The sequence below is a fragment of the Raphanus sativus genome, chromosome 5 (genome assembly GCF_000801105.2).
Source record: "Raphanus sativus cultivar WK10039 chromosome 5, ASM80110v3, whole genome shotgun sequence".
In the NCBI taxonomy this organism is placed as follows: Eukaryota; Viridiplantae; Streptophyta; class Magnoliopsida; order Brassicales; family Brassicaceae; genus Raphanus; species Raphanus sativus.
In genome coordinates, this window is record NC_079515.1 from 2,845,521 (window position 1) to 2,870,245 (window position 24,725).

A 24,725-nucleotide genomic window follows, 5' to 3' on the forward strand; every position below is an offset into this window, starting at 1 on the left:
TATATTTTCTAATCTTAATCATCATCGTCACATAGACAAACGTATCTAACTTGGGAGATATTTCTGTTGGTTTACCTTTCTTTCCCGTCAAAAATATCTTTCCAACTTTTTTTCCTCCTAACCAAAAAGATATTTCTTTGTACTACTATGCCCACCAAAAGAAAAATAAAATGATTTGGTGTATTGTAAAGGCCAAAGCAAATAAGAGATTTTGCATTATTTATTGTGAGCCTAAAGGCCAAAAAAAAAAGTACTAACAGTGTATCTGATCGGAGATGAGTATTCTGATTCGTCGAAAAGCATCGAAAAAGCGAACTTTGCTTGAGAATCCGAACCGATAATGGTACAAAAGAGCCACTTGTTACCCTCCACCACATGCGATTACATTATTTCCTGTACGAGAAAAAACACAAGCACTTCTTATCTCTTCCTTTCTTTTCTTTTTATTACAATAGTATCTATGGGGTCCACAAAAAGTTTATTGCTTTCACTATAAATACGACAGGGACCCACCATACCCTACACAGAAACTTTTCAGCACTTTTTTAATAAAATAAAATAAATAATCATGAAAAAGGTAGGCACTTTTGATTATGTCACAAGCCTACATGTCCCTTTGTGGACACAATACCCACCCATTGTCTATCCGTTCATTTAGTTTTTTTTTTCTCCTAAGAGAAAGAGAGAAAGAAGCAGAGAAGAGAGAGAGAAGCAGAGAAGCAGAGAGAGAAGCAGGAGAACAATCGGCTCTGTTTCTAAGGATTTGTGTGTGTGTTGTCTCAGTTTTTCCCTTGATTCAACTTCATTAGAAGATCATCTTTTTATTACCGTGAGTTGTTTTCCTCTCTTCTGTCTTTTTTAGTTTTTTTCTCAATCTAAAACCTTTGTTTTGTAGTGTTCTTTTTTTTTCTTCTTTCATTTCCTCGGATTATCCGTCTGTAATAATAATTAGTCATAGCGTTTATCCTAAGATATGAATTTGTATGTTTATGTGTTGTGTTGAAATTGGATCTTTGATCTCATCGTGTTTTTTTTTTCTTTTGATTATTGGTTTATTAAGCTTGTTTTGATGAGGATGATGATGATGATGATTGTGATTAGCTAAAACAGCTTTGAATTTTTGCTAAAGAACTATTGAGTTTTGGATTCATCTTTTAACTACAACTCAAACAACAAAACTGTAGATTTACTGATCTGTAATTTTATTTTTATTAATTCGTTTTGGTTGGTTTTGGTCTCTGACTGTTCATATGAAAGCTCTGACCAAAACTTTTTAAGAGATTCCATCTATGTGTTGCTTTTTTAGACCAAGTCTCTTTGTCTTTTTTTAATTTCTGGTGTGACTTTTTTGTTTTGTTTTACAGCAGGAGTCAAAGAGTGAAAGAAGATGGGTTACATGTGTGACTTTTGTGGTGAACAAAGATCAATGGTGTACTGTCGCTCCGACGCAGCCTGTCTCTGTCTCTCCTGCGACCGGAGTGTTCATTCCGCTAACGCATTGTCCAAGCGACATTCTAGAACACTCGTCTGCGAGAGATGCAATGCTCAGCCTGCTACAGTCAGGTGTGTTGAAGAAAGAGTTTCCCTCTGTCAAAACTGTGACTGGTCTGGCCACAACAACAACAACAATTCTTCTTCCTCGTCAAATAATCACAAGAGGCAAACCATAAGCTGCTATTCTGGTTGCCCTTCGAGCTCTGAGCTCGCCTCTATCTGGTCTTTCTGTTTGGAGTTAGCTGGACAATCCGGATGTGAACAAGAAATGGGGTTGATGAATATTGATGATGATGGTCAGACCAACCAAAACTGTAATGAGGATAAGAAAGATGTCGTTGCTGGTGGTTCCTCTTCAAGGCCTGAAACAACTTCATCATTTCCTAAGGTTATTTATTTTTAATAGATTATTGATTTATCTAATTTAGTAACTAAATTCAAATTTCTTGTTTTGTTTGTTATGGTTTTTTGAAGGAGGTGAGAGTATGTGAAGATGACTTTTATGGGAACTTGGGTATGGATGAAGTTGACTTGGCTCTTGAGAACTATGAAGAGCTCTTTGGGACAGCCTTTAACACCTCTGGAGAGCTCTTTGGACAAAGTGGAATCGATTGTCTTTTCCAGAAGCATCATCAAGCAGCAGCAGCAGCAGCTCCTGAGGTATTATCTTTTTACCTTCACAAGCAAGCAACAATGCATGTTCCTTTTGAGTCTTAATGATTCTTCTCTTCTTAATTCAAGGGAGGGAATCTGGTGCAGCCAGCTGAGAGCAATGATGATTCTTTCATGAGTTCGAAGACCGAGCCGATCATTTGCTTCACATCGAAGCCAGCACATTCCAACAACATATCTTTCTCTGGAGTCACAGGAGATAGCAGTGCTGGAGATTTTCAAGAATGTGGTGCATCATCCTCCATGCAGCTCTCAGGGGAGCCACCATGGTATCCTCAAACATCACAGGATAACAATGCTTGCTCACAGTCAGTAACACGTAATAACGCGGTTATGCGTTACAAGGAGAAAAAGAAGGCTCGCAAGTAAGTGTGCCATTTGCAAAAACCACAATACATTTGCATCATTGAAAGTAAGAGAACTAAACCAGACACACTGTTGGCTGTTTGTTTGCTTACAGGTTTGATAAGACAGTGAGGTATGCTTCTCGGAAAGCAAGAGCTGATGTGAGACGGCGTGTAAAAGGGAGGTTTGTCAAAGCTGGTGAAGCTTATGACTACGACCCTCTCACCCCAACCAGAAGCTACTGAAGGATTCTCTTTACAAAGGTAAAACAAAGTAGATGCACATGGCGGGGAAAAAAAACAAACAAGAAAGGGTTTTTGACTTATGGAGGAGAGAGTTCTCAAAGTCATAAACTGTGAAAAAAACAAGACTACTACACTCTCTGGGGTTTGAGAAGACATTAAACTGATGAGTATTGTAAGCAAATCATTCATTCTTGGGATTCAATCTGTTTTTTTTTTTGGCCTTAGGAAGCTTCATTCTTGTTCTCTGACAAAAAAAGAAAACATTTATCCAAGTTGGGTTTCTGTTGCTTCAGGGGCGTTACACAGATCAGAGTTCCATGAATTTGTGTTGGTAGTTGAAAAATGCAGGGAGACTATAGTGTAAAAAGTTAAAACAAAATGATTGTATATGACTTGTGTATGTATGTATGTATGCTCATAAGTGCTTTGCACTGTGCATTCTTGTAAATTAAAGACAGTATCCAGAATCTTTATCAGACAGAGTCATGTGGTTACCACTTAAAAGTCTCCTTTAACTGACTGGTCCGAGCTTTAACGTGATTTCTGGTTTGTCGCAAACTTCAAAAAGTTTGCTTAGCGTCCAAGTTCGTATCAAAAGAACTTTGATTAAAAGTGATGAAAGGCAAAACAATAAAAGCTTTCCAAGAAAACACTTCAATATATTTGGATATTCTATATATTTTCTTGTATTTTGAATATATCAAATAAAAAAATTCAGGTTAACTCCATATTGAACATGTTCACACAAAAGGCTGACAAAAGAAGGAAGAGTCTTCAGATACAGACTCAGGTAGCAAAAGTTCTGTTGGCTTAAGCTCACAAGAGCTAAAAATAACTAAGAAAATCCCAAAAAATGAAAAGATATAGAAACACCAACAAAAAAAAAACACTAGATTCAATAAGCAATACCTTTCCCCTATCCTTTTATGATCATCCTGTGTCAATCCCTTCATGCTCAACTTCATAGTTTCCTTTCTTCGGTAATTTGTTAGATGACATACACACACACACGCCAGTCAACGAAAAACCCGCACCATATCTTCCTGATACTCTGGTTCAATCCCTCCAAAATCTTCTTTTCCTTCCTGTTTCAGTAATTGCTTGGCCAATTCATCGGTGTTTGCTGAGGCTGTTGAAAGACGTTAGGCCCAGGTGCAACCATATCAGCTCCAGTAACACCCTGAGACTGTTGCAAGAGCGGATGGTGAACTCCTGCTGCTGTCACTGCTGCTTGTCCCGGATGATACATACCTGGGAACGCCACGTGACCGGCTTGTGCTGGAGCGTAAGTCACGTGTTGACCATGGTGCTGTAAACCGTAGAAAGGGCTCGGCATATCTCGTCCTGGTCCAGCAATCCAAACAGGTAATGCTTCACTCTGCAGATAAGAAACTCATTACGATTGGCAGATAAGTAATCTTTCAACTGAGTAAAGAGAGAGAAAAGGGGAATAGATAGATACCTGTTGCCCTGTTGTGCTGTAGCCGTTGTTTTCCTTCAACTGCAATGTGCTGAGATCCTCATTGGAAGTTGAATTCCCAGCTGAAGCAGCAGAATTGGGATTATATCCTGCTGGGAAGGAACCATGTGATGGTCCGTAACCACCAGGCATACCAACATGATTTGTATTATTCCCAGGCTTGTAATGAGGGAGTGTGTATTTGCCTCCAGTTGCAGCTCCAGGGGGTGGCGGAGCAGCAGGATACACACTGCTTGCCTGAGGTTGCTGAGCAAATGTACCATTGCTTAAGAACTGTTGCATTGCCGGGTGAGGTAGATAGAACGGGGAGAAGTAGTGTCCGTATGGCATGTAATTCGGTGGATAATGTGACATGTGTAATCCTGGGGGGCGTAGGAAAGGAACAGGCTGCTGCGTGACAGGTATAGAGTTCTGCATTAGCCCAGCAGGCTGTGTTACCAGTGGAGTTGGACTCGCAGTCGACAGAACTAAGTTGTTTCCACCCTACAAATCAACATGATAAAGCATTTCAGACACAGAAACCTATTCATCTTATATTTGTAGCAACTGTATCCATTTTACCAAGGAAAAAATCTAGATTCTAGACTTAAATTCAAGTGGCTGGCATGGCGAATTTTACTATTGATGCTGCTACTGTTGGAAGATTGAATGTGATGATGATAAACGAAAAAAAAAATTAAGAACTTCTAGACCAAAATTGAAAGGAGTGGAATGGTTTATATAGCAAAGTAGGCTAACCCAAAGAGCTGCACTAACCTCTTGCATGGTTTGAGACGAATGAGGGGGCAATACTGTAACATTTCCATTAAACTTGGATGCAACCCCTGGAGAAACAAAGGGAGAAACACGGCCATCACTGTCAGGGCCTGATCGGTAGAACTGAGCATAGTAACTCGCTGTATCAAATGGTTGCGGAACCTTCGAACAACAAAAGTATAGGTCATTCAAAAGACAAACTAGAGATGAGAATGCCTAAAACTATGTAATGCGCAAAATGTGATCAATGAAGAGTAAAAGCTAGGCATAGATCATGAATATGGCAGTCTAACAAGTTAATAGGCGTACCACAAAGTTAGGAATACGAAGGGCATCACGTGCTTGAGGGTCAGCATTCTCAAACTGCGGATGCTGGCTCCCAGGAGCTGGAGGAACAGTCCCGATAATATTACTTGGAACGTGATCAAAAGGGTTTTGATTGCTTTCTGACTCCAACATATTCTCTTGCTTGGAGACATCATACACTGGAGCAGCATCTGTTGCGTTGATACCTTCACCAGCCATATCATTCGGAACTTGTGAAGGCGACTCGGAGTAGACATTATCCTCATCGTCCTTTTCAGTCGAATGGATATTTGGCTTGCTGAATTCATAAAAGAAAAACACGTTAGTCACTAGAAATTTTGACACATCAAGGTTCTAGAAGACAAAATTAAAACCTAGAAATGACAAAAGAGGTTTTATATGATTTCGAGAAAATCAATGCCGTAAAGATTAAACATCATAATACAGAAGTTGTTACTTCCTATTTCGAACTTAAGAGCTAAGGAGGACTAAGAGTTTTTTCTAGAAACAAAACCCACTTAGCCACTGACACTAATCAACTGGGGAGCCTATAGCATGTCAATATATATATATATATATATATATATATATATATATATATATATATACTATGTGACACCTGGAATCTAAAGTACACTATTTGTAAGTTTTGAGTTTTGATTATGCTACTAAGCAAAACCAGTAAACTACAACTTCTTTCCTACTCATATCACTCTTATATTGAGAATTTTAGCCGCTCAACAACAATAATAATTAACAAAAGCAGAGGCAGATAGATTACCTAAGTTCTTCCTCTTCCAAACTATCTTCAACTTCCTGTGAATTCTGAGAGAGAGGTGCAGATCTCTTTTCATTCTCTGGAAAAACTACTGAACTTGATGTTATAGAAAATCCAGCATCAAAGCTTCCAAAGCTAAACTTGGTTCGTTCAGCCTCTGGAACAAGGATATGGTTTGGAATAATAACATGCTGACGTTGGACCTGCAAGTCTTCAAGCTGCCTCTGCAACCTAGATGTGCCATCTGCAGAAGGGACATCCTTAACAGATTTTTCACTGGCTTCAGTAGGAACCGCAAGAGCTTCACTTGTAGCCGATGCACCAGAACCCTGAGTAGTGTTTTGGTTCACTGGCTTCGGTTTCCATTCCTTACCTAAAAACAAGCATCCATGGTGATGTCAGAAGATTACAAATGCAAAGAAAAAAAAAGAAAAAAGAAACTGTAGAAGACAAAAAAAAAGTATTTCTGTTACCTCTTTGAGGACCAACAGTCTGATGTGAACGATTACTGTAGTTAGACGACGGCCGGCTACCTGTGCTGTTGCTGTGAGATGAAGCAGGCCTTTGAACATAAGCATCATTTACGGAAGTCTTCCCCACCCCACGGGATCTGTTTTGTGACTTGCTTTGTCCAAGGTGTTGCTCGCTCACTGATTTGGAGTTTGAAGAAGTGGATCGAACCTCCGAGGAGGATGGACGGGAGAGTGGCTTAGAACCAACCGACTTCTGCTCAGTATGCTCTTCATTAAAGCCCAATGCCACACGATTTTTGCTTGATTCAACAGCAGATGATGCACCATCAGAGCTTCCTGATGTCAAACCAACACAACTTTTATCCATCACAGCTGGAAGACTGTCAACAATACAAAAAGAAAACGAAGCTCATGAGAAAGTTCATCTATAAGGCATATTGTTGCTGGACCAAAAAGGGCCCACCCCTGCTTTCACTAAGGGTGTCATACATCCACCTGTGTGTCAAATAGAATCAAGGAAAATGATACATAACAGGGACTTGAGTCTAGGATAGGATGGCGCTCACCTTGACACCAACGCATTGTCTTTAGTTTTTATTTGTTGAGAGGTCGAAGTCGACGGATCAGTGACCTGTTTTGGACCATTTTCTTTTCTGAAAGAATTCTTTGCACCAGCACCATCTGATTAAATGTAAAAACATTCACAACAGAAACTTAATCAAAAACTGAAAGAAAAAAAAATCAAAAAGCGACGAGTTATGCACTTCCACTAGGGAAATCGCATACTTTCGGTGACCATACTAAATCCCAGCCATAAACAATTGGAATATTATTATCGGAGGAAAAGAAGGCAAGAAGGTAAGCACGAACCAATGATGATGTATATTAAAAGATGCAAGAACGAAAATATATTCATATGACTGGTGTTTACCGTGTGATGAATGACGAGAAGAGAAATTCATCCGACCACCCCTGCTACCACGGCCTATGCCACCACCAGATCTCCATTGTGGCTCAACAGAGTCCTTGTTGCGAAGATTCTGTTGCATTTAATAACAATGTCAATCACCCATTAATGCAGACAAGACACACTTCACCACATCAAGTAAAAAAAACACATACCTCTTTTCTCTTATCACGCTTCTTCTTAACCTCAAGGAATGGATCTGCAATATCAAAGGACAAATTTTAAAAATTGTTTCAGAACATTAGTATAGAATACTAACTGCTCTCAACTTAACCTAAACCTTAGAATCAATCCTAAACAAGACATTATGACATAAAACAACTAGAGACAGCTTTCACTTCAGTTTGATATGAATAAGCAATAAAATTCAGACATAATCTAAACAAAATCAGATGCTAAAACCTAAGTTTAAAACCCCTAAAAATCGAGAGCTAGAATGGAAAAATCGTGGATCCAGAAACCAAATCAGGTGATCAAAAGGAGAGAAGAGGATGATGATGATGATGATTACCCTGAAGAAGGAGGCGTTGAGTAGCGTCATCGGGATCCATATTGCAATCAAGGAGCATTGCGTGAATCTCATCCTCACTGTAGTTCCCAGCTGTGATCTCCTTGATTCTCTGAATCGTCTTCCTCGTTTCCGCCGCAATCGAAACCCTACCACTCCCTACCATCCTCTCTTTCTTTCTTTTTCTCAAAAACAAATGAATGTCGCTTCTGGTTAATTTGAATCTGGGACCAGACCAGAGAAGGTCTGAGTTAGCCCCCTGTAATAATATATGTATGTATAAACGAATACGCAGAGTGATGAATGAGCAGGAAAGAAGGAAGGGATTTGAAACTAGGAGGAGGAGGAAGAAGGAGAAGAGAAGAGTGGTTTTTGGAAGCGTAGGGCTCTCTCTCTCTCTCTTCTTCTTAATTTATTTATGAATCTCTAATCTTTTTTTTTTTGATAATTACAATGATGGCTTTATCTTTTTTTTTTTCTTAGCGGTTAAAATCTATGGAAGGCCAAAGAGCCGTATAATTTAATCCACAGTACAATAAAACATCATAATGTTGCAATAAATTCGACCAATGATTTGCTGGGAGAGAGTTTGTGGAATTGTATTATTTGTATCTCTCTCTCTCTCTCTCTGTTTAAAAAATCAATATGGCTGAAACTGAGTCATTTTGTAGAATAAATTTGTTTGGAATAACATCGTTCCAAAAATATCTATCGACTATAATGATTTTTTTTTGATAAATCAATTCCACATGTTCCATTTGAAATAAAGCAGAAAAATTAAATCATTTGTAAAATCTATTCATTTTATTCAGAACTGTAAATATTCGTAAATGTATGGAATATGTGAAATTTATTATTTAGTGATGTGGCATTAAAGTCATTAAGCACCAATGAACCTATGCCACGTAAAGCCGCTGACCAAATAGCTAAACGAAGAATAGAGCGACGTCGTTTAGAGTTTGATGATGTTTTGTCGGGTCACGAAACTCCTCCTCATCAGTCAAAACAGGCTCCATCGTGTCCGATTCTCAAAGAACTCGCTCCTTTCTCTCCACACCGTCTTCTTCTCCGATCAATCTCTCATCGACCAGATCGAATTTCCACCCGTCTATATCTATCACTCACTCCTCCTCCTCGTCTGATTTTGCAAGGCAAGTCTCTCAATCTGAAAATCCATCACCTCGTAAGAATCGAAATCGAAATCGAATCAATTCAATTGGATTTGAGAGAAATCCCTAATCGAGATTCTTCTTAACGATTGAATTACGTTTTCTTTTCTAATTGAAATATGATTATTCAAAGATTATCTGTTTTTTTAGATGAGCATGAAGGCTACGATTCTGATATTAGGGCTCGTATGGAGCTTCCAGGCAGCGTTAGGGATTAGATTCGTCATAGACAGAGAAGAATGTTTCTCCCACAAGGCTGAATACGAAGGCGATACACTTCATGTCTCTTTCGTCGTCATCAAGTCTGATTCTCAATGGCATTTTAACGAGGATGGTGTAGATCTTGTGGTATGACTTAGCCCCTTGCAAATCGTCAGACTTGTTAATTGTAGATGACGATCATTAGAATCTCCATTGTTGAATATTAAAGTATTAGTTAGCTCTATATGCTATTGGTAGATATTCTCTAATCCTCTATATAGAAAATGATTTCTTTTTCTTTAAACTTGTACCGTTGATGTTAATTTGTTTTTTTACCATAGTTACAATTCTCTTGTGTTTGTTTGAGTAACCAGTTGTGATGATGTTATTCTCTTGGACATGGAATTACACAAATGTATCTCTTGTGTTCTGTTGAATGATATAACCATGTGTTGTGATATAACCATGTATTGGAACAGATACACGGCCCAACAGGGGAACAGATTCATGACTTCAGGGAGCAGATAAGTGCCAAGCACGACTTTGTTGTCCAAAAGAAAGGGGTTTACCGTTTCTGTTTCACTAACAAGTCTCCTTATCATGAAACCATTGACTTCGATGTACAGCTTGGTCACTTTGCATACTACGACCAGCACGCAAAGGACGGTGAGTATTATTATTTTAATTGGTTTTGTTGTATCCGTTACGTTTTTTTAGGTATTGAGTTATCAAAAAGCTGAAGTTGTATTTTTTTTTTTTTGTTGCAGAGCATTTCACTCCCTTGATGGAGCAAATATCAAAGTTAGAGGAGGCTCTTTACAACATCCAGTTCGAGCAACACTGGTTAGAGGCTCAGACCGATCGTCAAGCTATCGGTAACACTCTTTTCTATAAGACCCATTTGTTTTTTTTTGTTTTCTCCTCGAGAGTTTAATATGGTTTTTTATCTTTGTTTGTTTGCAGTGAACGAGAACATGAGCAAAAGAGCAGTACACAAAGCGTTGTTCGAGTCGTTTGCATTGATCGGTGCAAGTGTCCTCCAAGTTTACCTTCTGCGTCGCTTGTTTGAACGCAAACTCGGCATGTCTCGTGTCTAAATTAGTATTTTCCTCCTAAGTTACCATATAATATTTACGTAGCTCTTTTTTTACAGACAAATGTAGTTCACTGGATGATTTGCGTTTTCTCATGTTTAAGAATATTATCCACTCAATGGTTATGACTTAGACAGTTCTCTTTTTTTACATTATTAACTTAAAGCTTTCTGTTACCTATTAGGGTGCTCATTTGAATCGAGTAACAAAAATGTATTGATGGATGATGGAGCACAGAGTGTTCCATGTGGTGGTTTAAAACAATTACGTTTATATATAGAAGTGGGCCGCTAGACTTTACTGTGAAATTAACGAAAAGGCCCATATACAAGCTGTTGTGGGCGACAAGTAGGCCCACGTTAGATAAAGACAGCATACAGAAACTAACGTAATTGTCTGATTTTTACAAGTTACCTGAAAAACAAAAGAAAGACACAAACTTTCCTGAAAAGATCATCTCCTCGTTGAAGCTTAAACATCGACAACTCCGATAAAGAACAGATCTTTTTTTGTTCCACAGCTTGTTGTCTTCTTAGTAGACAAGCCACTAAAGATATTCATTACAAATCTAAAATGGAGCATCTGGTGGAAGCAAGGCTTGACGAGATCCGTAGACTAATAGGCAAAGCCGACGACGATCCGTTAAAGATCGTAGGGGTAGGCGCCGGCGCGTGGGGAAGCGTCTTCATCGCAATGCTACAAGAGAACTACGGCGCCTACAGAGAGAAACTCAGCGTCCGAATCTGGAGAAGAGGAGGGAGAGCGATCGACAAGGGCACGGCGCAGCATCTCTTCGAAGTGATCAACTCGAGGGAGGAGCTGCTGAGGAGGCTGATAAGACGGTGCGCGTATCTCAAGTACGTGGAGGCCAGGCTGGGGGACAGGGTGCTGTACGCGGACGAGATACTGAAAGACGGGTTCTGTCTGAACATGATCGAGACGCCTCTGTGTCCTCTGAAAGTGGTGACGAATCTTCAGGAGGCGGTTTGGGATGCTGATGTTGTGGTGAACGGTTTGCCTTCGACTGAGACGTTTGGGGTGTTTAGTGAGATTAGTGAGTACTGGAAGGAGAGGGTTACGGCTCCTGTGATTATTTCTTTGGCTAAAGGTGTGGAAGCTGAGTTTGAACCTCATCCAAGGATTGTTACTCCTACTCAAATGATCTACCGAGCGAGTAAGTAGCGTAGGTGGCTAGTTGTTACATGTCTGTATTGAGTATTGCATCTTGATTGTGTTACAAATCTCTTGTTTGCAGCTGGAATCCCTCTTGAGAACATTTTATACCTTGGGGGACCAAACATCGCTTCAGAGGTATACAACAAAGAGTACGCTAATGCACGGATCTGTGGGTCTGAGAAATGGAGGAAGGCATTGGGGAAGTTTCTAAGGCAGTCTCATTTCATAGTGTGGGATAACAGTGACCTTGTTACTCATGAAGTAATGGGTGGTTTGAAGAATGTGTATGCCATAGGCGCAGGTGTAATAAAGATCCACATCTCTAATATGTTCTTCTCTAGGTGAAAAGCTCATGAACCATTTTTTGTGTGTTTGTAGGAATGGTGGATACACTGACGAGAGAAAGTGCGACGAGCAAATCAGTATACTTTGCGCACTGTACTTCGGAGATGATTTTTATTACTCATCTATTGGCCAAGGAGCCAGAGAAGCTTGCGGGGCCTTTGCTCGCGGATACCTATGTAACGTTGCTTAAAGGTCGTAATGCGTGGTATGGTCAGAAGCTCGCGAAAGGAGAACTTAACCTTGGAATGGGCGATAGCATCAAAGGCAAGGGAATGATCCAGGTAATAATATATATGCATCAACCAATGTCTTAGATTAGGTAATGATGAAAGGCTAGTTTTGATGTATAGGGGGTTTCTGCGGTGAAAGCGTTTTTCGAGTTATTAAACCAATCCTCGTTAAGTCTTCAACACCCTGAACAAGGCAAACCTGTAACTCCTGCTGAGCTCTGTCCCATCTTGAAGATGTTGTACAGAATTCTTATAACAAGGTATCTTTATCCTTACTTGTAAGAAGCTTTGGAATCATTGTTATCATAATTTAACGCTTTGATGTTGTTGTTGTTAGGGAGTTCTCATGTGAGGCTGTTCTTGAGGCGTTGAGGGATGAGACAATGAATGACCCACGTGAACTCATCGAGATTGCTCACAGCCATCTCTTCTTCCAGCCGTCCCTTCTTGGTCAGAAACCTTGATCACACTTTTTGTCTTTGTTTATAAGTTTCTCTGCTAGGCTTTGGTGCAGACTTGTTTGTAACTTTGAGGATTGATATATAGTCTGTGAATTTCCTTATCAGAAATACAAAGAGCAGATAGAGTTGTAATTTGTGTACTTTCCTAGTGAAGTCAGTCCGTCTGTTTCAGATACACTTTTGACTTTCTATTTATCTGAATATTTGAAATAGTTTCTTTTTTATACATTTATAATTTTTTATACTGCTATACATCACAATTCTATATTTGATTTTTTGGGAGCGCTTCAAAAGAATCATCATCATCATATCATCTTCTCAAACTTATCAAGCTTATTTACCCTTTGCATAGATCTCAATACCAATAACATGAATATACCTGCACCAAAAAAAGAAAAAAGAAAAAAAAAAACATTTAAACCACCACAACATATAACACTTGCAGCGTGTAAAACAGTGTGTTACCATCCATACCTGCACCAACGAAGGATCCATTAGCAACAAGCTGACTTCCTTGGTTGCTAAACGTAACCCCAATGTTAAGCAGAGTTCCTCCAAATACTGTGTACATTGTCGCCATCTGCAGTATTGTCGCTTTCCTAGCTGCTCTTTCCGACTAAAAAACATTTAAAAAAGATAGCGAGATTCTCAGTGATGATGATTCGTATACTACTATATTAGGGTCCAAGAGCATGAAAAAAATGATTTTAGAGGGAGTTGGATTAATGTGTACCTCAAGAACTCTGACACGGAGTTTTAGATCGCCTGAATCAAGTTCTTTAACGAACTCTTCTATGCGCTGCACTCGGGATGGCATGGACAGTGTAGAAGACCTAGCCTGTTTCAGTTTTTTTTTTTTTTTTTCCAAAGCTGTGTTTTAGTACAAACATTAAACAAAACAAGAGAGACTGGAGATGACATTTAAGAGAGAAAGCACTAATATTACGTCGTCTGCCTGTTTCCTTATTTGTTGGACAAGTTGAGTTCCCGAATTTTGCTTTTGTTTTAAATCCAGGAGTTCCTGTTTTTTTAAAACCGATGTTTCATTAGCGTCTAACTAATTGATACAGAAGAGCCAGAGTAAAGACTGTTAAGAGTGGAGAGAAAAAGGTTTGTAATAAACAAACACACCTGCGCATAGGGAGCAGCAACCTTCACAAAGGAAAAGTCTGGATCAAGGATGTAACCAATACCTGCAAAATGAACAAGGTGAGACTTGTCAAAGTTTTTGTCAAAAGAAAGGGAGAGAGAGAGAAGAGGTACCCTCAAGTGTGGAAAATGCTCTGATGACAAATGTGAAAGTTGATGGGAAGCGGAATGGCTGATCCTGTGAAATTGCAAACAAGTCCTGCCCAATAGAAATTGAGAGAATCATTCAGTACTAAGAAGAACTGAATAGATCATGCAGAGTATTGATCAGTACCTCTCCAATAGCTGCCAAAGTCTGTTGCTGATCTGGGGATTGGCTTAATAGATTGTCCAAGAAGAACTGAATAGATCTCCTTACCTAACTCAAACACAAACACAAACAAAACTTTTGCAATAAGATTACAGTTTGTAAACTTCACATAGAAAAAAAAGAGTGGAGACTCTTTAAGGTTACCGATGAAAGATCTCCAGTGGGCTGGAGTGCTTCAAGATCTATAAGGTTTTGCATGACCTGTAACAACATTTAATTAGCTTTCTTGTCTCTCTCTCTTTAGTCAGTGAAAGAAGTGAGATACCTTTTTGGCATCTTTTTCATAAACAGAATAGAAGAGATCAAGCAATCTCGTTCGAGTAAATGTTTTGATCTCTCCCATCATGCCAAAGTCATAGTAGATGATTGATTCGTCTACATCAATGGCTAGATTCCCCGGGTGAGGATCCGCATGGAAGAAACCCGTTTTGAGTATCTAAAAACAGCCAAAAAACATAAAACACATAAGTTTATTCAAAACCATAAGTTTTTTTTTAATAAAACTTTCTAGCCATATTGTTTTATAAACCTGGATAAGATAAGCTTCAATGGCTCGAGATGCTATTCTTGAACGGTTATAACCACGTGCAGCTAAGGCGTCTAGCTTGTTAATCTTGATACCTAAATTGCCACCAATCATTAAAGAGAGTTTTACACCACAACATTTTAGTGTTAACACTCACCTGGTACATACTCCAAAGTCAAGACCTTCATGGCAGAGTAATCCCAGTAGACCAACTACCAAATGAAAACAAGAATGAGTTTCTTTATTACAAGAACTTGAAACCTCATGAGTTTTGGTTAGTAGATGAAACTTACAGGTACTCGGACCCAGCTTATGTTCCTGAAGTCTCTTCTGAACTTGTCTGCGTTCTTAGCTTCGTTTATGTAGTCAATCTCTTGATACAAGATCCTGAAACCCAAAAGGAAAGAAAGATCAGTATACCACATGGTTTAGAGCCACAAGTTCTGTAACAAAAGACTTACGTGGCACATTCTTCGTATATACCAACCCAGTCATTTGTACCAAACGTTTCACTTTTCTGGAAATACTCAGCAATCAACTTCAAGTTTCCTGATAAGAAAGCAGCGTTACATCAAAGCATCCATGTCTAGAAGTTGTATAATAAAGTGTTATAAAACATACGTAGATCAATATCGAAGAGTTTCTTGAGTCCAGGTCTTTGGACTTTCACAACCACTTTCTCTCCATTGTGCAACACAGCTCTGTGTACCTAATGGAATAAAATTTTAAAAAAATTAAAATACAAACATCAATAATGTAGAAAGGGTTAAGAAGCAAGTAAAGTGTGTATAGAGAGGTGGGATAATTATAATCACATACCTGGCCAAGGCTAGCTGCAGCTATGGGTTGGTCTTCAAATTCTTTATACATTACACTAATAGGAGCTCCAAGCTCGGTCTCGATGAAACGCCTTGCTTTCTCTGGAGAGAAAGCAGGGACTCTATCCTGCAACTTGGAAAGCTCATCAACGAACTCACGAGGAAACAGATCGGATCTAGTTGAAGACAACTGTCCCAATTTGATAAACGTTGGTCCAAGCTGCAGTACACTCTCTCTCAACCATGAAGCTGTTTCTCTTCTTCTGCTTTTCTGTTTTTCTTCTGTGAACCCTCCGATGTAAGCCCACTTGGCATTGTCGAACAAGACACGAATCCTGAGGGCGAGAACAAACGACCAAACATCAACACTGCGTTGAAACGAGCTGTAGTTCTCATCAGCCCAGCTAAAACCTTCATCAGAAGGAAGAACTCTAACGCCTTCAACAGGTGGAGGAAGGAAAGATTCTGTTCTTTGCTTTGTGGGAGGCTTAACCAAAGTTGAAGAAGACGCAGCAGAACCGTTCATGTTTCTTCTACTAGTAACCAAACTCGATCCATTGACAACTTTTCCAGCTGAACCATTCACTTTGTTTACGTTATTCACACCGTCTTTCCTTTTGACAACCTCACTGGATGGAACCATTTTGACTGAACGTCCATTGATTCCAGGCTTGGAAGGAGTCTCTGATTGTCTCATCTCAATACGGAACCTCTTGGACTTGGTGAGAAAAGAGTGAGTGGATTCCACAGTGAGAGGATTCTCGAGAGAGCTACTGAAACCAATAGCTTTGGTGGTTCTTGATGTCTCGCTGGCGTAGCAGCAGCTCTGAGAAGCTAATAGCGCCGCCATTTTCCAGCAAAACCTAGGAGAGAAACGGAGAAAGAGTCAGGAAAAGGAATGGGAGGAGACAACCATGGAACAAAGCATCATCTGTATGATCAATTACTGTAAACAACACAAAGGATTAATCATTTAAAAAGCTTATAGTAACAGAGTTCTATAACAACGTCAGTTAAAAGTCACTTCTAAAGCACAGAGTTTTCATTTCAACGACTCCTGTAAGAGAATCACAAGAATTCTCAGTGAGCAACGTTTGAAAGCCTAACGTTTTTCTGAATCCAGTCTATGATGCCAAACACAAATTAATTTAAAGAACAGGAAAAAGAAAACAAAATAACACAGGTAGAAAATCAGAAAAATGGAACCTTTAAGTTGAGTCTTGAATTGGGTTGACTGGTGTGAGAGAAATCAACCCAGACCCAGATTCTTTTCGTTACAGTAATCCAAAGAATCTGCTGTTAAAGCAAAGGATTCTCTCTTGGAGTTGGAACAGAGAGAGAGAGAGAGGAGAGAGTTGCGTAATGGTGTTGTGCTTATGAGACGTGTGTTGTTCTCCTCTGATTTTTTTTCTACCTTCAAAACGAAAAACAAAGTCTTGTCCTTTTATTGAAAATTTGTGCGTTAAATACGGACTTGATCAGACAAAAGGAAAAGAATCTTCGGTACCTTTGTGTCCTAAGATTAACAAGAACCGAAGAAGAGTTATGGAAGGTGCGTGTCCAGCTTCGCCTTCTCACGTTTTTTGTGTGGTCAGTCGGCAGTGTGTTCAGCGCTTTATTAGTTTTACTGATTACTTATTAAATTTTAAAACGGTGTAATTAGCTAAATTCTAATAATTCATTTGAGAGATTAACCAAATAAAAAATGTGTTCATTGCAAAATGACGAAGCTGACACATATTGGTTTCTATATTCACATGATCATTAGGCAGTATATCTCTATAATATTCTATTATTTGAGAATCATTTTTCTATGCATAGTGTTTACGTTAATTTTCACGCAATTGATTACAGAGAGATAAATTTAATAAACTAAAAACATTATAAATCATTGTCATTGAAAAAATTATTTTTATAATAAGATTTTAGTTAACTTTTTAATGTAATTTTTTTGCAAAAACACAGAAATAAAAAGTAAATATTTATAAAATATAAATATAAAAAATTATATATAAAGGAATTTTAGTTATATTTTCTAAATTTTTCCCAAAACAACATAAATAAAAAGGAAATTATATAAACTTTAAATATAAATATATATAATGTAGCTTCACAAAAAATTAAAAAATATAGATTGTTAGAAATCTTCTTCTAAAAGATAGTAATATTTTACTTTGAATATATTAACTTTAATATATTTTATTGTTAATATATTTTTAATAAACCTTTAATTAAATTTTTAATTTAAAATTATTTTTTTTACAAAACACAAAAATAACAAATAGGCAAATATTTATAAAATAGAAATCATATAGATTCTACATATAAACGAGTTTTTATGACGAAATGCCTTTTACCAGTAAAAGAAGGGAATCCTACACTTTGTGTCTTTGTGAGTCTTGTACGCATTTTAAAAATGATAATAATATGTTAATTAGTTAATAATAAATATGAATATGAATAACAATAATGGACATGATTATTATTTTCTTTAAGCTACTATGATTTTAATTCTTGCATCTGTTTTACAAAGTGGTTCATCATAAAATATTTGCGTAATGCATTTATATATTATATTATCTAAAATTAGATATATTTATTACTCATATTTGTAACAAGTTAAAGTTATTAATATATTATACTATTTATGTTTCATATTTAGTTATTTTTAAATAACAATAATTAATAATTAGTGTAAATAAAATATTAAATAATATTTTTAAAATAATACATAATTTCAAATATAATATAATTTAGAATAATATTTAAATTAGTTATTTTAACTAGTTTGTAGATGCTTTCTAATATTTAAAATAATGATTTTAGTTATAAAATAAATGATAATATAGATTTTATATAAATTATTTAAAACTTATACAGTACTTTAGAATACTTTTTATCCATTTTCACCATTCATAGTTTGAATTATAATTATGTTTTATATTTCAATTCAATTTCATATTTGTGAATAAAAACTAATTGGTAAGTTTAAAAGTATAATTAAAAAAGAATATATAATTTGAATTAGTTATGACAATCTATTTTATCCACTCTTGTTCCGTTCGACTTTTTACATTAGGAGCATAAAGCTATTCAGCTTCCGAATGATTCACTTTTGTGCATGATCATTTAAATGGTTAAGCATTAACTTCTGTTAATTTTAATTAGTTAAATCGTTCAACACATAACCATATATTGTCGTCTCAGACTCTCAGTGCATCATACAGTAGATCATACATCGTTTAAGCAGAGACAACAGACGATAATCTCGGATTAAGAGTATCTGCATATTAATATATGAGATAGAGACAGAGAGAACTTGTACAAATGCAAAATGTTTGTCTAATCAAATTTGATGTTGTGATAAAATGCAAAACCAAAGTAAATAAAACTATATTAATACCAGCTAGACACAATAAGATATGGCTCAGATACCTGCCTGCTAGATACAGGGCCGGCCCAGAGGGGAAGCCACCCAAACCATCGATTAGGGCATCCAATTTAAAGGGGCATATTTTCTATAAATTTTTGTTACTATATAGATAAAAATAATTTTATAAGATTTTTTAATTGAAACTATACTTATTGGACATTTTTACTTATGATATTTTAAAGGCATAATTCAAATACTGAAAAATTCTTTAAAATGATATTCATTCGAACATAAATAGTGGTATTTTACTTATGGAATTAATATTCTACAAGAATCAATGTCACAATAGATTAGAAAACCTACTATAGTATTTTTTGTTAAAGAATGAATGTTATATGACAATATAAATTATTTAGTGGGCATTTTTACTTATGATATTTTGAAGGCATTTTTACTTATGATATTTTGAAGGCACAATTCAAGTACTGAAAATTTCTTTAAAGTGATATTCATTTGAACATAATTAGTGGTATTTTATTTATGGAATTATTATTCTACAAGAATCAATGTCAAAATAGATTAGATCGCCTACTATAATATTTGTTTTTTAAAGAATGATTGTTATATGAAAAATATAAATTATTTAGTGTGCATTTTAGAATATAAGAATATCGATCATCACATATAAAAAAATTTTAAAAGGTAAAAATAGTTATTAGTAGTATAACATGTTATTTAAGAGATTACCTAAATTGATTTTGTTATCGATCAAAACTGTTATAAGAATTGACTATATTTATTTAATGAATGCTTTTACATGAAAAAATGCAAAAAGTATATTTTAATGTTTTATATTTACTGTTTTAGTTCAAAATTTTAAATTACTTTTATATTAGTTTTTTTATAATTTCAATACAAAATATTAAAAGGCATAGTTTTAAAATTGGATTAGGGCATTGTTAAACGTTAGACCGACACTGGCTAGATACAACCTGACCCAGACTACTAGTACTAGATACAACCTCGACCAGACTATTCACATGACGCAGCTACTGATGTAATAAACAACCCCACTATGATAAGATTGACGATGATTTTGTATGGTGTTGAAATTTAGAACGTACGGAATATAAACATTTTTGTGTTAAAATGTTGTTTGGAACAATAAAAAAAACTGTTTACTGCTTAGGATACAGCAAAATCCATGCCGTTTCTTGTATTGGTTCATTGGTTGGTGTCAAGTCACAAGGACCCATTTTTATAAGATGGTTAATTAAAATAAACAATGGCCTTTAAGTAGAGGAGGCCTCCTCAGACACCCACCACCAAGATAAAGAAAAGAAACCCCAACACGAACTAGTCTATCAGTGGCAAAGCAGTGCGGCAACGATGGCAGCGTCTCCAATGGAAGGCAAATGGGTTCAGGTTCTGTTAAACTGGATTTTTAGTCGCCCGATCTAACCTTTCCTAGATTCTTTTCGTTTTATTGGATTATATTTGTGATCGGTTTTATAAAAGTCCTAGTTTTTACTAGTAGTAAACATAATTTTTTCATGTTACTGTGTTCTTGTCTCTTCTCTGTTTTTGATTTGATTTTAGCTTAATCCGTGATCTAGAACAAACAAAAAGGAGTTTTTTTTTTTGATAAGTGAAAGGAATGAACTTTGTTGATGGTTTGAAATTACTGATGATGATGGAGGGTTGAATTTTGCAAATCTTAATTGAATACTTTTTTATCTTTGTGTTTGTCATCTTCTCCATCTTTTTGCCTATCATCACTTGCTTGTAGTTTTTATGATAGAAAAAAAATAGTATTACTTAGCTTATTGGATTAGTGGACAATGAGAGTTCGTCACTACTGATTTGAGCATTTTTGTGCTGACTCAACTCTTGTCTGTTTGTGATTTGATTTGATTGGTTTCGTCTAATACTTATAGTAACCTAACCCTTTTATTTAAAAATGAAAGACTGTTGAGTGTTTAATCTTTTATAGATTATTTGAATAGTTTTATCTTTGTGTACTTGTCTTCTCTTTTTATCCAGCTAAAACAGAAAGGAACCGGACCAGGAGCAAGAAGCTCTCACGCCATAGCTCTCGTAGGCAACAAAGTGTACGCCTTTGGAGGCGAGTTCCAGCCCCGTGTCCCCGTGGACAACCATCTCCACGTTTTCGACCTCAACACTCTAACATGGTCCATCCAAGAAGCTTCAGGGGAGGCACCTCCTCCTAGAGTAGGCGTCGCCATGGCTGCGGTGGGACACGTCATCTACTTCTTCGGCGGCCGCGACGAGAATCACCAGGAGCTCAACGAGCTCTACTCTTTCGACACTTCCACTAACCAGTGGAAGCTCCTCTCCTCAGGGGAGTCAGGTCCTGAGAACCGAAGCTACCACTCCATCGCTACGGATTCTCGGAACGTGTATGTGTTCGGTGGGTGCGGAGTCGATGGTCGTCTCAATGATCTATGGGCGTACAACGTTGCTGATGAGAAGTGGGTTAAGTTCCCTTCTCCTGGAGAGGGGTGTAAAGGAAGAGGAGGTCCGGGGCTAGAGGTGGTGGAAGGAAAGATATGGGTTGTGTATGGATTCACAGGAGATGAAGCAGACGATGTTCATTGCTTCGACATAGCTAAAGGAGAGTGGAGAGAGGTCGAGACGAGAGGGGAGAAACCCTCTGCGAGGAGCGTGTTTTCGTCTGCGGTTGTTGGGAGACAGATTGTGATATTCGGAGGGGAGGTTGATCCTAGTGACTTGGGGCACATGGGAGCAGGGTGTTTCACGGCTGAGGCTTATGGGCTTGACACGGAGACGTTTGAGTGGAGGAAGTGGGAGGATGGGTTTGGATCAGAGGAGGAGGAGCATCCAGGGGCTAGAGGATGGTGTGCGTTTGCGGCTGGGTCGAGGGATGGTAAGGAAGGTTTGTTGGTTTATGGAGGGAACTCGCCGAGTAATGATAGGCTTGGTGATATCTTCTTCTTCACTCCAAACTCTTACTAACGTGATTGGTAACTAAATATGGTTTGGTTTGGTGAGTCCAATGTATGATTCTGTGAGCTTTTTTTAAGCCATGAGTCTGTTACTAAGTTGTTTCTGTTTTGGGTGAAGCTTATGTTTATCTACGCTTTTGTAAAATTTGAATGATCATTGAAGAATCATAAATAAGCAATGTTCCAATTAATCATTAGCCAGTAGTTAAGACACATGAGATTATTGATTATGCTGATGTCTACACTGATTTTTTCTTTTTTGAATGCATAGACTGTTTTTTTTTTTGTTAAAAGTCATTTTAGAAGGTTGTCTAGGTTGCTGCCTAGATAGATTTGTTGAACATAAGACATGAATCTTGTGTGTGTTAACAAACAAATGGCAAGTAGAACTCTGTAAGCAACTAATGGATAGTACTACATCTCCATCAGAGGTCTATCAGTTGATGAGATCGCCATTAATGGAATATTTGAATAAAATAGATTTATTTTGAGAATACCAATCCCACTGAAGCTAACATTGATTGACCTTACAAAGAGTATTATTAATCAATAGTATTTCGTTTTGGGGGGTACACTTGAAAAGATATTGAAGTTAGGTTACTGGTCCTTCCTCACAGCAACCTATGTGTACTACTTGCCTTGTCAACGACTCAGCCAATGCATGGATCTTCTTTGCATCCCACAATCACACAAATCCGTAGAAAGTCTCTCTCTCTTCGTTATGATTTTCTTGGTTGCTTGGAAACTATTTTATTGATAAATTACATGATGATGATGATGTACATAGCCAATAGATGTTTAGGAAACAAATAAAGGAAAAATATGACGTGGATTATAATATAAGCTGGAAACTTGAAGTAAAAGATTCTCTGACTGATTAGTCTCGTCTCTCATTTGCAATTAAACCCTAAATATCATTATTTCCTTTTTTTTCTCTCCTCTCGGATCTTTATCTCTCTACCGAGTTCATGTTCACAAGAAGCATACATAGTCTCTCCAAACGGTATGCATGTACTCTCACCATTCTTTTTTTTTTTCCGAACTTCTAATTGAACCTATGGTGTTAACGGCAACACCGCTTTGATCTTTTTAGGGTTTTTTCTTCTTCTCTGATTCATATTCTTTCACGTTTATTGGATTGAACACTCTGTTATTAAACTCATCTGTGATTAAGGATGCATGTTTCTAATGCAGACTCTATTATGGATAGTGATGATGATGATTGCAGAAGGTTTATGGTGGATGCAGCAGTCACCGAGCTTCATCATACGTCTGATGAAATTGATGTTCCAGTTATTTGTCTTGACGATGATGATGATGATGATCTTAAGTTTGATGAGGACTACAAGTTGTTCTTTGATAATCATCTTAGTAATGATAACACTTTATTCCCTCCCTTTGAAGATGACAGTGGAGAATCTGAAACTCGTAGTCTCAAAGTCAACATGTTTTCTAATGATGCAAACAGATCAAAGAGGAAGATAGGCGAGTTAGACGCTGCAAGTGATGTTCTTTTAGTTAGAAGCCAAGTGAACATCCAAGCTAGTAACATGTCAGAAGAGTCAACAGAGGATGATGGGACTTTATGGGATGTTCCGTTGTGTAGAACCCTAGAAGTCATCAAACGTGACAACGAAGCTAGGAAACTGGCAGAGTCAATGGTTGACGACGACACTTCATGGGATGTTCCCTTGGTTAGAGTCATCCAACGAGACAAGAAAGCTAGGAAACTGGATGATGAGACTTTATGGGATGTTCCCTTGGTTAGCGCCCAAGAAGTCATCCAACGAGACAGCAAAGCTAGGAGATTTTTGGAGTCAAAGGTTGACACTTTACGAGATGTTCCGTTGGTTAGAACCAGAGAAGTCATCCAACGAGACAACAGGATGTCTGAGCGATGGAAGAAGAGAGTTGGTGAAACTAAGGCTCTTCCTGTGAAGCGAGTACATAGAGTTACAGAGACTAAGGTTGTAGAAGAGACACAAAGCTATCAAGGAGTTTCTGTAGGGACAAGGAAGAAGAGTGTGGAAGAGGTTGTGGATAAGGACTACATGAGTTACCTCACATGGCTTGTAGACTCTTTCAAACATCCCACAACTCTCCCTGAAAAGGATCTATCGGCAAAAGTAAAGGTTGAGGTTGAGTCTTGGTCTGATGATGATGATGATATAATTGAGGTTAGTGATTCTCCCTTCACGGATGGAGAGAGCACACCTTTCGTGGTGTCCAAGAACAAGATCGTGATCGATCTTGAGAATGATGATAGTACAGAGGATGAAAGTGGTAGTTGTGTGTTTAGAAATGAGCTAGTGCATGTTCTTGAGAAACCATACGATGCAGGAGAGTTGTTGTTGCTGTCTGGTCAGGCGTCGAGGAAGAAGCGAGTGAGTAGGTGTAGAGAGCTGAGAAAGGGAAGAGAAAGCAGCTATGAGACTTCTGAACTGGGACAGTCTTATCTGGAGAAGGTCTGTGATTTCGATAAAGAATACAAGCTTGCGGATGGTGATAATAAGGCGAGACTGGAGTTGCTTCGTGGTTTTTTCTTTTACTTGGAGAATATTTCTCTTCCTGGTGCTTTCAAGCCTTGGTTACCAGAGAACAGGAAGAAGCTGGGACAAAGAGAGCAACGCTCGCAACCTTAAGAAGATGGTTGGTCAATCTTTTGGTTAAATTGATCTAATGTTTTAGAATCGGATTTCTTCTGTTGGATGACGATCTGTTAGTGATGCAGAGTAGTTTCTTGTTACCCAAGAATCTGGTTTTCTCGAACAGGTTAGGTTATGTCTGAAAAAAACTGATGCAATGTCTCAGTGTTGATCTCATATATGACATAAAAACTGTAATAAGATCCAGCAGCTTAGT

At 37.6% G+C, this 24,725-nt stretch overlaps 7 protein-coding genes across 9 annotated transcripts; 5 read left to right on the plus strand and 2 right to left on the minus strand.

Annotated features, from left to right (window-relative positions):
* The first annotated feature begins 663 nt into the window (after window positions 1–663).
* LOC108857403 (zinc finger protein CONSTANS-LIKE 9) lies at window positions 664–3,236 on the plus strand. 2 transcript variants are annotated; one of them, XM_018631386.2, is made up of 5 exons: window positions 664–829; window positions 1,365–1,882; window positions 1,969–2,154; window positions 2,236–2,531; window positions 2,627–3,236. In XM_018631386.2, exons 2-5 carry the CDS (start codon window positions 1,388–1,390, stop codon window positions 2,754–2,756), a joined length of 1,107 nt encoding a protein of 368 aa, XP_018486888.2. In that variant the 5' UTR covers window positions 664–829; window positions 1,365–1,387; the 3' UTR covers window positions 2,757–3,236. The 2 variants fall into 2 exon arrangements, with proteins under 2 accessions (XP_018486888.2, XP_018486889.2); XM_018631387.2 differs by having other exon boundaries at window positions 692–829; window positions 1,368–1,882.
* A 220-nt stretch (window positions 3,237–3,456) lies between these two features.
* Window positions 3,457–8,431, minus strand: LOC108863495 (GBF-interacting protein 1-like). Of its 2 annotated transcripts, XM_056986136.1 has the most exons (10): window positions 8,028–8,431; window positions 7,672–7,715; window positions 7,481–7,589; window positions 7,116–7,230; window positions 6,550–6,929; window positions 6,080–6,449; window positions 5,302–5,596; window positions 4,993–5,154; window positions 4,219–4,719; window positions 3,457–4,134 (listed from the first exon to the last, which is right to left on the minus strand). In XM_056986136.1, exons 1-10 carry the CDS (start codon window positions 8,188–8,190, stop codon window positions 3,847–3,849), a joined length of 2,427 nt encoding a protein of 808 aa, XP_056842116.1. In that variant the 5' UTR covers window positions 8,191–8,431; the 3' UTR covers window positions 3,457–3,846. The 2 variants fall into 2 exon arrangements, with proteins under 2 accessions (XP_056842116.1, XP_056842117.1); XM_056986137.1 differs by lacking the exons at window positions 7,672–7,715; window positions 8,028–8,431 and having other exon boundaries at window positions 6,550–6,885; window positions 7,481–7,495.
* A 578-nt stretch (window positions 8,432–9,009) lies between these two features.
* LOC108861656 (transmembrane emp24 domain-containing protein p24beta2) lies at window positions 9,010–10,624 on the plus strand. Its single transcript, XM_018635575.2, has 5 exons — window positions 9,010–9,175; window positions 9,344–9,541; window positions 9,874–10,060; window positions 10,162–10,269; window positions 10,358–10,624. The coding sequence occupies exons 2-5, from the start codon at window positions 9,344–9,346 to the stop codon at window positions 10,489–10,491; spliced, it is 627 nt and encodes a 208-aa protein (XP_018491077.1). The 5' UTR covers window positions 9,010–9,175; the 3' UTR covers window positions 10,492–10,624.
* A 298-nt stretch (window positions 10,625–10,922) lies between these two features.
* Window positions 10,923–12,912, plus strand: LOC108861658 (glycerol-3-phosphate dehydrogenase [NAD(+)] At3g07690, cytosolic). Its single transcript, XM_018635578.2, has 5 exons — window positions 10,923–11,662; window positions 11,744–11,965; window positions 12,043–12,290; window positions 12,360–12,499; window positions 12,577–12,912. Exons 1-5 carry the CDS (start codon window positions 11,062–11,064, stop codon window positions 12,701–12,703), a joined length of 1,338 nt encoding a protein of 445 aa, XP_018491080.1. The 5' UTR covers window positions 10,923–11,061; the 3' UTR covers window positions 12,704–12,912.
* Window positions 12,865–16,956, minus strand: LOC108861657 (protein ACTIVITY OF BC1 COMPLEX KINASE 7, chloroplastic). Its single transcript, XM_018635576.2, has 16 exons — window positions 16,710–16,956; window positions 15,505–16,366; window positions 15,307–15,394; window positions 15,147–15,234; window positions 14,979–15,072; window positions 14,843–14,897; window positions 14,689–14,780; window positions 14,425–14,595; window positions 14,304–14,360; window positions 14,124–14,207; window positions 13,964–14,048; window positions 13,832–13,893; window positions 13,647–13,721; window positions 13,434–13,538; window positions 13,175–13,316; window positions 12,865–13,079 (listed from the first exon to the last, which is right to left on the minus strand). Exons 2-16 carry the CDS (start codon window positions 16,351–16,353, stop codon window positions 13,006–13,008), a joined length of 2,121 nt encoding a protein of 706 aa, XP_018491078.1. The 5' UTR covers window positions 16,354–16,366; window positions 16,710–16,956; the 3' UTR covers window positions 12,865–13,005.
* A 3,185-nt stretch (window positions 16,957–20,141) lies between these two features.
* On the plus strand, window positions 20,142–22,054 carry LOC108861659 (nitrile-specifier protein 5). Its single transcript, XM_018635579.2, has 2 exons — window positions 20,142–20,301; window positions 20,920–22,054. The coding sequence occupies exons 1-2, from the start codon at window positions 20,266–20,268 to the stop codon at window positions 21,871–21,873; spliced, it is 990 nt and encodes a 329-aa protein (XP_018491081.1). The 5' UTR covers window positions 20,142–20,265; the 3' UTR covers window positions 21,874–22,054.
* A 984-nt stretch (window positions 22,055–23,038) lies between these two features.
* On the plus strand, window positions 23,039–24,505 carry LOC108857936 (uncharacterized). The gene has a single exon (XM_018631943.1). It carries the CDS (start codon window positions 23,039–23,041, stop codon window positions 24,503–24,505), a length of 1,467 nt encoding a protein of 488 aa, XP_018487445.1.
* Window positions 24,506–24,725: the final 220 nt, after the last annotated feature.